Source organism: Stegodyphus dumicola, chromosome 4 (genome assembly GCF_044657685.1).
Source record: "Stegodyphus dumicola isolate Sdum_Otavi_A_Nest chromosome 4, ASM4465768v1".
Taxonomy (NCBI): Eukaryota; Metazoa; Arthropoda; class Arachnida; order Araneae; family Eresidae; genus Stegodyphus; species Stegodyphus dumicola.
Window position 1 is genome coordinate 79,347,397 of NC_140771.1, and position 15,232 is coordinate 79,362,628.

The 15,232-nt window shown below is 33.0% G+C and overlaps 1 protein-coding gene across 1 annotated transcript in view; it reads left to right on the forward strand.

Annotated features, from left to right (window-relative positions):
* Positions 1–15,232, forward strand: part of LOC118198221 (uncharacterized) — a 40,920-nt gene that overhangs the window by 14,027 nt on the left and 11,661 nt on the right. Inside the window, exon 2 of the mRNA XM_035369843.2 lies at positions 4,975–5,131. Within this exon, the coding sequence (XP_035225734.1) occupies positions 5,121–5,131 (11 nt within the window). The 5' untranslated portion in view covers positions 4,975–5,120. The remainder of the gene's footprint in view (positions 1–4,974; positions 5,132–15,232) is intronic.

Genomic DNA, 15,232 nt, shown 5'->3' on the forward strand with positions numbered 1-15,232 from the left:
AGAGTTTAGAACTTGATATCAGAATTTAGAACCCGCAGGAGACTGCATTAGAAGGCAAGATATCTAGCACCGACTCTCGATAAGCCTTAAGTAGTATATATGGGAATTTGTTTATTCAAGACTCAAATAAGCCTTAAGTATGTGCAAGAAATAGACGTAAGTATAATAAATAACTAGGCTAAAATGTCTCAGGCCGCAACAGAAGCAAGGCAAAATTTAACGGAACAGCTTGTCTTTCGTTACCAATCTTATGATAAACGGACGCTATTAAGCTAGACTAGAATTATACTTTACTAATTCCAAGGAATTTCTGTTAATATAGCAGATTGCGCGTTCCTTAACTTTCTGATTTGATCCAACTTATTGTTTTGTGCAGGCTGTTATTATTGCAGCAATTTTATGAAAATTAAAGTTTGAACTTTCGATTATGTGGAAAAGAGTATAGCTGTCTATACAAAGAACTTAAATAGTATAGGATCTACAAAGAGCAAGCAAGTTTCGATGTCCATTAAACAAAAAAATAGAATTGCTGTAAAAAATGTGTAAAGGTATATCCGTCTCAACATTATGCGAGGATTATGGCACTGAAAAATGAATTCTATCCGACATAAGACAACAGAAAAAGGAACTTTTTAAAGATTTTGTGAATTCCGACACCTCACTCACAATGAATAACGGGAAAATTATTCCTTATGCTAAAAGTGACGATCATGAAAAACTAATGATTGAATGGATCAGACAGCGTCACAACGACCATTGACGAGGGCATGCCATTGACCAATGCTAATGGCTCAAGCCAAAATATTTCATGAAGAAATGAACTTAAAAACTGAATGCAGATATTCGACAGGCTGGTTAATCAAATTTAAAAATCTCCATGGTAATAGTAATTGAAAATTTCGGTTGAAAACGCTTCAACTGATACTGAAGCTGCTGAATAATTTTCAGATTAATTAATTGAACTCATTAATAATGAAAAGTTATCTCCAGAACTAATTTAAAACGCTGATGAAACTGGTCTTTTCTGGAAATATGTACCGCGAAATACCTTGGCAACCTCTACAAAAAAGGCTCCAACTGGTGTCAAAGATTCCAAAGCGAGACCAACAATTTTAACATGTGAAAATGCTGCAAGAAAACACAAGTGTAAACTTTCCGCAATCGTAAAAAATGCACAACCTCGAGCATTTAAAGGAGTGAAGATGTTTCCTGTTATATATTGTGCAAATAAAAACAGCCTGGACAACACAAGTATTAATGAATTATTGGGTTTGAAAATCATTTTATACCCGAGGCTCTGCAATATTTGAATTCGGTTCTTTTACCTGATGATGCAAAAACTGCCCTGATTGTAAACAAGTGTTCGGCTCATACTCCACTTAAAGTTTTAATGAAATATGCTTGTCATAATTAATGGCCAGCTACCATATATCATGGTGAGGATATGAAGATGATAGCTATGAATTTGAATAGATGATAGCTATGAATGTATCCGTATTATTATTTCCTTAAAATTATGCGTCCATCATTCAGGCTAGGATATTAGGAATATCGGAACAGTGCGAGCACTGAAATGCAAATATAAAGTACTTGTAGCATTTTTAAAATTAATGTTAAATTTCTTGAATAATGGCAAGACTATACAAGAATATTTGAAACATTTTATCATAAAATCCGTTGTGTAGAGCATCGCAAGATCGTGGGTGTATGTAACTCCAGATACTTTAAAAATGCTTGTCATAACTAATTGCCAGCTACCATATATCATGGTGAGGATGATGAAGATGATAGCTATGAATTTGAAGGTTTTCGAATATCGCAAACCAAGGTGAAATTTTCCAATTAATGGATTTTGTACAGAAATGTGAAGAAGCGGTAATAAATAAAGATGATGTAACATAAGTTTTTTTCATTGCGATGACAATACCCCAGTTAATCAATCAATTAACGGATAGCGAAGTCTGTAGTTCGTTTTATATCCAGAAAATACCGTTACCGATAGTGATGGAAGTGACAGAGAGGTTACTGAAAACGAAAAAATTTCGATTGACAAGTTAATCGGAATTCTCAACACATCAATTACAGGACTTGAACGGTAGAACTTTGTAACTGAACAAGAAATTATGTCTGAATTAAAGAGAAAGTATTAACACAAAAACGAAACAACTTAAATAACTTACATTGGAAAAAATGTTTAATCATGTAAACAAATAAATGTTAGTCGTCCAACCGGTATAATGGTTAGCGTCGCTGACTGCTGTGCCGAAGGGCCCGGGTTCGAATCCTGCAGAAGGCATGGATCTTTATTAATGTATAGTATCGGTGCGGCATGGCGGCACCTGAAATATGCGGCGTTCCGAAAGTCCTCTTGTGTAGAAAGAGAGAGGGTTGGGAGACCCTCGGACCCCCTCCACCGAAGTGCTATCCATCAAAATTGGGGGCGGAACTGAGCAAAATCGCACAGTCATCTGAATGGTGCTCAAGACTGTTTCCGACAACTGGCGTAATCTAGCGATCCTTGCCATGAGGAAAGCAACAAAAACGATAAATGTTAAGTTTTTTTTGTAAATTTTATTACCCTTTAGATCATAAGTGCTTCCTTATTTCGTAAATCACGATTTAATATTTTGAATTTTATAATTTCTACATGCCATCTTACTTGATTTAAGCAGATGATCTAATATCCGGAAAAATCCCAAATCCGGAATCGCCGAAGTCCCGAAATGTCCGGATCTCGGACTTTGTACTGTAAATGGTTTCGAAAATAGTTTTAGAATCTGATTTTAAGCTTTTCTTCAATTAAAGTCATAACAACTAGGATCTGCTAACTTCTGGTTTAGCTTAGTCAGTTTGGTTTTTAGAACCTTTTTTTTCACAAAACGTTCATTTAAACTCATTATAAATGTATAAAAACTCATTCTAATCTATTGTCCTCACGCCTTTAGAACCATTTGTTTTTTCACCAAACGTGCTTTTAAACTCATTATAAATGTTTAAACACTCATTCTAATCTATTGTCCTCACGCCAAATCGAAAGTAAAGAACGCTCTTGCCTCCAGTTCTTTTACTTCGATCGACGTACGACTATTATTGTTTGCTCTCAAAGTAATAATAACATCAAACTTATTTTACTTTTACTTTTTTTTTCTTAATGACACAATATCTCAAATTCGCAATCAGAAAATTAATAACGCATGGCTTTCAACGAGCCGGATATACAGACTTTCTCGTTCGCCACCAACGGCCACAATCTCATGTCACTAGACACGTGGCTGCACTGCAGAGAAGCGGGCGCAAGCATATTGTATTGAATTACAAAATTTTTAAGCACTCAACGGCTATATAAGACAGAGAAAAATGTTAAGACATTTTGGAAGGTGTAAAAATACTTAATTTTATTCGGGCTAGTAATAGTGTTTTTAAAACTATAAGAATAATCTCCGTATATCCCCAAACCATAAAATAAGCAGTTCATGCAGAATGAATAGAGATACACAGAAGTGTTTTAAGAAAAGTTTTGAGCAATTTAATATAAATATTCAAAGATTTAAAATACAGTATGCTAATTAATTCTCGTTTTATTGCCCATTTTAATTTCTTTTATTTATAACAAATTAAATAGTGAATTAATACTTACTGCGAAAGGTATTAAATATGTTTGCACTTGTTAACGATAAATATTATTTCTAAACATATTTTAAAATGCTGTCATTCGTAGTTTGCTTCGATTTTGTCTTCAATGGATATAAACTATCTTCGGCACTTCTTTATTGTTTTAAGGCTGCTTGTGTGGCATCTTGAGCTCTGAGAAATCAATAAACTGTATGCATGACTTCCAAAGTGTTTTTACAGATCGAAAATTTGATGTCAAATCATTACAAGTTCCAAGTTCATCTGAGCTCTTTCTTAATAACAAGAGTTACAACTGAAAGAAAGTTTTATACTAAAACTTTCTTCTTCGTTTATTAGCATCAAGATCATTATCCACTATCACAAATTGTTTAAAAGTCTAATTCTTAAAAAATTGTTTAAATTACTCACAGTACATGGAGTCGAAGGAAAACCTTCCATGTGGAAGGCAGTTAGTTGTGCTGTTTCTATGACAGAAACCCAAGCAGAATCTATAGTTTGTATAGCCTCTTAGTTCCGCAATTTTGATATCATTCTTATCATGTACATTACTAGTAAATTTTTAACCAGTTTCTTAAAGTAGACAAATTGAAAACTCTCGATAATGCCCAAGTCGTTGAGCTGTACTATAGATGCTGCATTTGGAAGCAAAAAATAAGTTTAGTTGTAGAGGTGGGTTTTTTTTTTAATATTTATTTTGATACTATATTTTTATTTCCATTCTAATAATTAAATTGCTTTCTTGTATTTAAATAATTTTAATAACGCTTTCTAGCAAAATTTATGCAAAAAGAATCTGCAAAATAATCTTGTTTTAACTAAATTATTACCTCGAATTTTTACTTGGTCTTTTTCAAAAATCAACTTTCAATTTCAGCAAACAGCTCAAATGCAGAATAATTTTGGTTTCAAAATTTAAAAGCGTGCTACTTAACGAAGAATATTTTTGAATGTAAAGTACCTTATTGCCATCTATTTAAATGGCAATCATACACAAAATGATGACTCCATTACATTACTAGAATTTGACTGATTAAAAAAGTACCAGCTAAGTTAAAAATAATTCCCTGTTAATGATTACAATAAATCTTTTAATTTGCAGTAAATACTTTTAAGATGATTGCAGCAAATACTTTAAGAGTTTTTAAATCGCTGAAAAAGGGAAATTTGTTCAGTATGCAGGTTTAACGTTTACAAGGAGAAATAAGAAAAAACTGGTTCTGATAAAAAAAAAAAAAAAAAAAATTATGATTTTGGAGATAAAAAACACAAGTGTACATATATTGTGTATTAATTTTAGTCCATGAAGAAGTATGGATAACGTAAATTTCTATCTCCTTACAGCTTTGCCTACCATCAGATCGAAAAGGATGACTAAACTGAACATTCACTGAGTTGTAACAGGTTTTTAAATACTAATTTATCAAAGACGCTGTGGATTAATTAAATATAATTTTCAGAAGATATCCTGGACTGGAAGACATGTCTCGATGAATTCCAGGTAATTATCATGTTCGGAAATTTCTCTTTTATCCTGATACTAATTTTAGTATTCATTTCATATGAAATTCTCATCAGCGAAGATGGGAAAAATATTCGGAACATAAAAAATAGCTGTCGTTAAATTTAAAAATAGAGTAATTACTAATTGTGATAACATTGTTCCGCATTTTACTTCTGTTCTTTATAAGAATTTCTGTACTGTAATCGGTTCTATAGCGAATGGATCATTTGGAAACAGGGAACTGTTAATAGTTATAACAACGACAAGAAAAAGTTTGAATTGTTAAAAGATTAAATTTGTTCAAAATAATAGAACTTTGCAAACACGGTTTAGTTTTATACCTCTGCGAAACTTATCTTTTCGGTTGCATGCACGACCGTCAGAGCGAATAAGACTTTTGATAATTTGATCTGGGTTCTTGATTGTTTAAGAATTTTTGCGGTTTTCCTCATGTGTAACACGAATACGTTTGAGAAGAATTTCTCTTATAAGCATTTAACCTTTAACACGAGTTTTCTTAGAAACTTTTCCACGAAAGCATCTCTTCTCTTAGGCAGACAATCCTATTGTGCTTTGCCATAATCTAATCCAGTACAATCCAATTCATTACTAATCAAAATTTGCGCATTGTCCTTTGATGTGCCCTCAGTTGAACATATTGCATATATAGTGTAGTTAAGATAATCATATTCAATTTTCAAAACATTTGTTAAATATTTGTCTATAATACAATAATTGTTTTATGCATTTGCTAACTACACTCGTTTCTAAATGTAAGACCTGTTGGATATTTCCGGATTAAAACCTAAAACACATCTGCACCCTCATCGGTTATAAAATAAACAAATCTTTCAGCTACTAACCTTACAATACCCTAAAATACAGGAGGAATGCTATAGGTATGTGATGTGTTACAACTAATGCAAGGTATCCCAACAAGAATACAAGACCTAATTTTCCAATAAAAACCTATTATTTATATGAAAATATTGCTAATATTTTTACTTCCATTCTAAGTTTATCCATTGCTATGATACATGAAACACAGTTTCCAAGAGGCATCGTCCGCCCGCGATTATGCTGACACGTTCTTGCTTGCATGAGTCCGCCAATCGAAACTCCTTACCAAAAGTGGTTCGCTATGCATGTATTAATTTCTCCTGAAGCATTCAATGCCTTAAATCCAACAATTTTCTTTCATCACGTACCTGCTAAATTGTTAATGCACTTTATCGCAAAAGACTATCTTCCTTTAGACATTGCAGTTATTTGTCCTTAAAACATTGTAACTCTCGATTTTCCAATGCAGAATTGACCAGTTCTTGGTATTGGTTCCAGTATTAGTACTACTTCAGGTATTGCTAGTAGTTTGAAGGACCATTGCAGAACCTATCCTTAGCAGTGATTCAAGTGCAGTGACTGATATGAAATTTTGCCTCTCTTAAATATTGTTAGGTATGCAAATGTACGTTTTTATGCATAATGCTCTTGGTTTGTTCAGCTAATGTGAACAAAAGCAAATAAAGTTGCTAGAGGCTAAATAATTCTTTTAAGGCACTTGTGGCTGTGTGCTTTAGGGAGGATCATCTCTTACTTTAAAACGCGGGGGGATGAGTTGTCCGTAATCCAACCTTTTGCATCAAATTTTTCAAACAGCCTGATGTACACTGCTAAAAAAAATGGGACAATTCTATATCTCCCGTTCTACTGAGCCGATTCATGAAAATCAAATTGTCTCGAAAGCGTGACTTAGGACATATAGTATTAGATTTATATATAGCACTATTCTAACATAAGTGTTTTGACACAAAATCGGACTTTTTCTGAAATAACATACCAATGTTTTTATATATTTCGATTCTACGACTCAAATTATGCCTAAATATTAAATTTTGTAAAATTTGGTGAGAAATTTATGGAGAAATTCAACAATTTATGTTGGCGCTTTTCATTCAGTTTGCGCCAAAATTAGTTCACTTGGCGAACTTCTTAATATGTGGCAACCTATTTTCATTTCCATTTTTACATAGTGCGTGAGAGGAAAAAAAGGTTCAATCGTTCCTTCTTTCAAAAAATTTTCTTTATCTTATATTTTTAATTATAATTGTTATTAATTTTAAGCAATTCTTTCTTTTTCGAATTTATTTTAATTATTTACATTGCATAGTTTCTTTCGAATAAGTGTTTTAAAAATTTCTATTTACTTATTCGAACTGCGTAGTTTAAATTAAAGGCGCATCGTTTATATTTTTTTTCAAATAGTTTTCTTTATACTATATTTTTAGTCATAGTTACTATTTTAAGTAATTTTTTAATTTTTATAATTTTATTTTAATTCTTAGTGTTGCATTGTCTCTTCAGATAATTATTTTAAAATTTTCTATTTATTCATTCGAATTGAGCATTTTAAATATATTTATTAATATAAATTTTCCAGAATTTGATTTTATTTATTTGAATTGTGTTTCTTTCGGAAGAATACTTTGTAACTCAGACTACGATACATTTGAAAACTGCATATATTAAAAGAGAAAATACAGTAAAGCACATTGAACACGCCTTTCAATGTTCCGTTCAGAAAATATATATATAAATAAGAGAGATGTATAACCTACATTTTAACTTAGGATGACTTGCATACTCTGCTTTAAACAGTTTTATCATTGTGCCCTGCTTTACACAATTTTATCCTACATTTGGTTTCCTAAAATGTTATTCATATTTTAGTCAAATATTTTATTTTTTAAATCGCAAGAATCAAATATCATAAGATTAAAAAGATTTAAATTAAAAAAAAGTACAATTACAAAATTTTATGCAAAAATTTATTTTTCTTCTCTTTTTCTTCAGGCATTCTGCTTCATTCTTGCTCTTTTTCTTTAGACATTCTGGTAGTATATTAAAAAGCATCCAACGTTTCGAAAAAACTTGGTATTTCTGACAATCACTTTAAATAAAGTTGTCGCCTTCCATTTCAGAAAGGCTCACAAACGGCTGAGAGATAAAGTCGCTGAATACTGGTAGTTAACTCCGGGGTTCGAATCCCGGTAAACGGGCTGGTTGCATGGGCGTTTTCGTGGATTTTCTCATGTGTCACGTGTATGCCAGCTGATTTCCCTTAGAAATTTCTCCACGAAGGCATCCTTCCTTTTAGGCAGATAGCCCTGCTTTGCCGTAACTTAATAACCCAAATCAAACCATTTCAACGGAGCCTTTAACAGTCTTTAGAGGTTGAAGGTATGACATAGAAGGAAAGACTGGTTTCATCAAGAGGTTTTGGTTTATTTAATTATGACAAAGCACACTGGGGCTATCTGCCTAGGGCGAGGGATGCCTTCATGGAGGACTTTCTAAGGGAAACTGGCTCGTATACATGTTACACATGGGAAAAACCACGAAAACGCCCATGAAGCTAGCCCGTTCGCGGGATTCGAACCTCGGACCTCGAACCTCGGACCGAACTACGCTCGGCCGCTGTTTCATCAGGAGGAAAAAAAAAGGTCTGCAATGATATCGTTTTTCTCTTTTCTGTTAACACAAGCTCAATTGATGATATTTGCTGGTGTAAACGTCCAAGTGTTTTCTCTTTGAACACCTAAATTCTTTGAAGTATACTGAAAGTATCTTCAAAAGCGTCCAATTTTTTTAAACATCTTGGTATATCTGACAGCCAAATTTCCCTGCAAATTTTTGCTTACTTTTCTCCCTAATTTTCTTCTTTAATTCTACAGTTATTTTCAGTGCTCACACAAGAAAATTAAGATTTTTCGATTGCTAGACTTCAATAAATTTTGCATTCTTGTCAATATTTTTAAAATATCAATTACATGAATTGCGTTTCAGCTGAAGACAGCTTTTCATTTTCTAGTCATTTTAACTATAAATAAAGTTTAAAGCGAAGTCCAAAGGATAAATATTTTAATTAAAAGATTTTTTGCTAAATGACAAAGAAATAAAACAGTCCAGCAGTGTTTATTCTGTACCACCGAGTAACCGAATTCTTATATCGACAGAAACAATCTAAATCATATTAAATATATAATTTTTAATACAATCTATAACGCGAGAGAAAAATTAGCTTCTTAAAACATTTTTCTAAGAGGATTAATATAAATATTTTTATATATATACATTTTTTTTAAAGTTGGGACTTGAACCAAACTGTCAGACTTATAAAGTTTAATTTATATGGTGGTTATAATTAAAGTTCCACTTTGAAATGGTCATAAAAGGAAAACTACCGGACCAAATATTATCACACTTGGGAATCGTGTGAAGGAGGTTATGGGAATTTATTTTTCGCGGGAAAAAAAAAAGAGTTCAAAAACTCACCACCAGGAAAAAAATGGCGCTGTATGCAATATTGCTAAATGAAATAAGACATGAAAACATCGGTTTAAAATGTGTTTAATCGTTTCCGAAACGTGTTACAAAGCATGTTCAATGTAGCGTCCAGTGTTTTCCGAAAGCAAGTTAAATCCTGTTACTGCATTCTCGACAGCAGCTCTTAGCATATCAGGAGGAATGTTACGGACATATCGGTGTATCACATTTTTCATTTCTGCCAAATTGTTTAGATTATCATCATAAACAGTGCTTTTGAATTAACCCGATATCTAAAAGTAACAGAGGTTGAGGTCTGGTGGGAAGAGGGAAAGTTTCGGCTTATAAGACATTCAATCGTGAAATGTTGCCTACGTAACTGTGCGTTATACATGTGAGGTGGGGCCTAGCCCTGCATAAAATCGTAGTATCTAAAACGCCACGTTACTGCAGTTCATGTATCACGAAACATTTTAACACTGACTCTAAGCGATCTGCAATAACAGTGGTCCAGCTGTCGACTGCTATTCAGAGAGAAATGGTTCAGTTATGAAACTAGCTGTCATTCCTCACCAAACGGTGTGGAATGACTTCTATGGAATCGAATGCAGTAGGAGAATGCAATGGAACTAAAAAGATACCATGAGGAATTTCTTTGGCCCAAATCGATTAAAAGCGTTTTGAATCAGTATCTTTATGTTTTAGGGCCGAATTCAGGTTTCAAAAATTACAAATTAGCGATTTGTAAAAAACGATTTCCAGATTGTACGCACTTGTGCGAGTGATTTGCGATCTCACATTTTCTAATAGCTAATTCGTGGTTTTCACGGACGGATTTCTCTTTTACACGGATGGCGTATTCGACTTTTATCGAATTTAACGCCTTCAAATGGTAATTTGCTCACTTCAAAGTTTCTTAAAGGTATCCAACATATTAAACCCGTGTAACAAAAGGTTAAGTTAGATTCCGACCCATATTTCGTTTAACAACATTGCATACAGAACCCTTTCTTCCCTGGTGGTGAGGTTTCGAACTTTCTTTTTTTCTCATAAAATAAATTCCCATGACCTCCTTTACACGGTAACCAAGTTTAATAACAGTTGATCCAGTAGTTTTCCTTTTATGACCGTTTCAAAGTGAAACTTTAATTATAACCACCCTGTATATTATTAAATTTTAATTTGAAGCTATGCGTTATATGTAAACCATGCGTAAGATTTTCGCTTTTATGGAAAAAATAAAGAATCGAAGCAAATATACTTAGTATAATGGATCAAAACTGAAAAAATTTCCCCTCCCTCCAAAAATAAAATATTGAAACCTCGACCTTGAATTTATTGGATTATCGAAATATTCAATTTGACTTATCATCTTCTAAGTCCTAGTTCCGACAACAATTCCGTCAAAAATTCCGAATTACTTAAGCTAAAGTAAAAAATTAGAGTATATATTCACTGTATGTTAATAAAGTAATCAGAGTGTAATAAAAATAGATTATAGAATTTACGCGGATGTAACTTTTTGTATGACTGCACAACATGTAATGGAAGAGAAGGCTTGTAGAGATCTGTTTTTGACATGCCTCTAAAAGTAGATGTCATACTCCTTTTTTCTCTTCAATGTCAAAAAACTTTCCTTTGAGAGGCAACTTTAGTTTTTGGGAAAGGAAAAAAAATCACAAGAAGTCAAATTTGAAGAACATGCAGGACGATTGAGTACACATACTTATTTCCGAATAAAAGCGGTTCTCCGATTGGTTATTGAATAATGAAAAGATGCATTGTCATGCAATGCAAAACATTTGGAATACGTTTTCTGACTGAATAATGTAAGATTAAAAGTCATCTGCTTAATTCACATCCATTTACAATTACACTATTCGGGCAATAGCAGAATCGTTTTTGATTTTGAGCTCAAACCTAATATCACTGGATTTAAACACGTCTTTAATCTTCCGAGAACATTCTTTCTTTAGCTCATATTCCAAGAATATTAAGTGAATACAATTATTGAAAAAGAAATTGAATATTCATTTGCACTACGTCTTGGTAGTTTACTAACAAGTTAACAAAACTTAAATTCTGCTTTTTGTGTCTAAGAATACAACAATATTTTAAATATTTACAAATAAAATATTAAATTGGAGCCTCACCAGTTGCCTAGCATTTGAAGATTGTTAAATACTAATTGTTTGTTGCGAAGTCTAACCCAGGTTTGCATGGTTGGTTTTCGTAGTTTACTAGGTTCTTTTTACAAAGCTTCGCTATGAATTCAAAGCTTCTCTCTAGCATCTTAACCAAATAACTCCCATGTTCTTTCTATGTTCAAATAACCAACTAACCTAGTTTAAGTGCGATTTCCAAATGAAGTTACAAGCAAAACCCGAATACTCATCAAAAGTCATATAGCTTGCAAATCGGGAGTAACATGAAAGATACGGCGCAAATAATTGAATTGTTGTTACGGTACAACAACAACAATTTGGGCTTCCCTGCCTCGTGGAACTAAATCACATTACAGTTCCACTCCCCCTTTGGGCACCTCGTGGAGGTTCAATCTCCACTATTACCCTTCCAAGGGAGCAGCGCACCACCTGGATAAGACACCAGGCAGCACCGGTCGTCAAGTTGCTCCTACCAGTCGCATGGGCGAGCCCGTCGCAGTGGGCCGTTACCCAGCAAACCGAGGGGAACTAGCCCTCCGGCTATGGTTGTTGTTACGGTACGCTGTTTCTAAAGTTAGATGGTCATTCCTTAATTAAATATAATTGATTTGTAACTTCCACTAGTGCTGATGGTAAGAATTGAAGGGCAAATAAATAATATCGTGTGCAACCTTGATTAATATAAAATTAGAAATATTTGCATTCAGACAGAAAGTTTTTTGAAATATTTGCAATTACCTTATAAGAAGGATTTATTAATAACCGTAATAATTACTTATTATATTACTGATGATTAGAATTCAGTTCTTGACAATTACATTCTGGATTAGAATTTTAAGGATATAATGAAAATACGCTACGCATAAAAATACATTTTAGGATAAAAATATGAGTTCATTTTTTATGTTTAAAAACTTCTTAAATTCATTTAATAAACATCGTACCCTCCTTTATTAATTGAATCCAGAATCTGGGTATCGTTTATATAATTATTCTTACTTGTCCACAGAATCTGTTGACTTATCCAGGCATTAAGTAGCTGCAGATCATTTCTACATATCCATTGAACTTCCATTAATTCGGTCTCTAGAGGGTTGTATGTTTATATCATAATTTGACTTTTATAAAAATGATTATTCTAAATCTTATGCTTCTATAAAAAATATACTGTGCTTTAAAAATATTGTTGCGTGCGTACGGGTTCGTTACGAAATGAATGCACAAATCCGATGAAAAATGAACAAAAATGGTGCTACTTTGGTAGACGGTTGCACGGATTTTTGGCGGTTTACGTTGGCGCGATTTTTAAAAACGTCAGCCATCTTGAAGAACGCTGTTTTTACGCATAGTAAAGTATTCGAAACTTAAAAAAAAATAAATAAATAAAAATAAATAAATATCGTTAAAAGTAATGGATTAATTTTTTGTTGAAAATGTCGTTTTTTAAGATGGCAGGCAAGTGTAAATAAATACATTTACTATGAGTATAAAATACTAAAGTAAGGTTATTATTACTTTCATATAGCAAAGAAGAGAATAAAAACACCGCTATAAAAACATTGGGCCAACGTTTAATTAGATTAAAATATTACTGAAATTGAATATCGAATTAAAAACCATCATACCAACATTTAAAAGAATTAGAATATTATTAAATTCAAATACTTTAAAATACGTTATATAGAATATAATTAACATTAAAACATATGGACAATAATTATCTCAGCAATTTCTGAAAATAGTGTATTAATTTTTTTAACAAAAATTGAAGTATACAATTATAAAATAAAAGAAAAATATGTACTTACATTTTTTTGAGTGTTTAACCTATTCTTTACTGATAAGTACCACAATAAAAAATCAGAATCATAATTTAGATAACATCTTTGAAGACATCTTTGAAGGAATTCGAAGATATGAATTAAATTTTAAAACGGCGCGGAAATGCACAAATTGTCAGTAACCAATCAGGGAGCTGATTACAGCTCACCAATGCACAAATATTCTATAACCAATCAGAGAGCTTATTACATCACGGCTAGAATTAAAATTATTTAAAAATTCATACATAATAAAATCATTTTTTAAAAAAATGCAAAATTAAATTGTATTTTAATATTTAAGAGCCATAAATAATGTTTAAAACATTAGATTAAATTTATACATATTAAAACGAATTACTTTTAAAGTAAGGTGACGTCATTCATTACATCATCCACAACATAAAATTTCATAAAATATGATAAACAATAAAATTTTTATTTCAAATAAAAATGCAAAATTAAATTGATTTTTAATATTTAAAAGCCAAAAATAATATTTTAAACACGGAATTTATGCACAATAAAACGCATTATTTTTTAAATAAAATGACAACAAAGTATCGGTTACCATAAATAACTTATCCAGCAATGGGTTTACCATAAGTTGTATTACTCGCCAAAATCCGTGCAACCGTCTACCAAAGTAGCACCACAAAAATTTATCATTATCACAACAAATATGCTTAAATTTCCTAAAGTATTTGCACAGTATTACAATATCTCACAGTAGTTATCTTTTAACTACTCAAACGTTCAAGAGAACTTAATTCAAAACAGCTAAAGAAAGCTAATCCGCGAATTCGTTACAGTCAACAAGAGCAGTTTTCTAAACAAACTCTTAAACAACAAACTAACTAAAATCACACGAACTAATCGAAATCGAAATCGAGTGAATGGTTAGGCGGCATTTAGTAGCCTCTGCTACTTTAACCGTCACTGCTGGAGATATGCCCTAAGGCATTGGGAAGAATTAAAAATTAAGGTGATTTCACCGCACCGAAAAGGTGAAGCAGGAACATGTGCTAATGCACGTGAGTTGGTCAAGTAGACTTTGGAGAAGGAGGGTTCAAGCATCTAGCCGCCGTACAAGCTGTGATGTATCTTCACTAGTCGAAGAAAGATGATACGTCGAGGCCAGTCACGTGGGTGGTCACCCACGCAAGTACTGACCCCGAGCTCTGCTGCTGTAAACAGGGGAACCTGTGTGTTGAAAAAGTGAAAGAAATCGTAAACATAGTGAAATTCCCTCAAATGCTTCTAAGCTGGTGATTACTCTTCACTTTCAGCAAATCTCATTAGTGTCATGGCTGCTTTGAACCCGGCAGTAAACTTCTCAGCCATGGTTTTTGCAGCGCGGATTTTCTCAACGTGCTCAACCATACTGTTCAGAAATTTTTTGATTTTAGGATCTTGGATCCAGTTTATGATATCCTTGTACTCTGTGGGTGGGTTTTCCAATTTTTTCTTTACTCTATCACTGTAGAGAGGTTTCATCTGGGTTTTACTGCTGTCTTCCTCTGTTTCGATGAATTTCGGAAAATCTGCCGGCGTTGGGATCTTAGCTGCTGGCTTCGCCTGCTGCTTCTTTGCTTCATATCGCTTCTTGTACTCGGGGCAACCCCTGTATGAACTTACATGCGGTAGTGAGCAGAAGATGCACTTAGGTTTTTCTTCTGGCTTTAGAGGGCATTCTTTACTTCTATGGTGCTGTCAACACTTGCAGCATCGCTCAGGACTTGAGCAAAGGTGTTGCGAATGTCCATATTCTTGACATCTATAGCATTGTA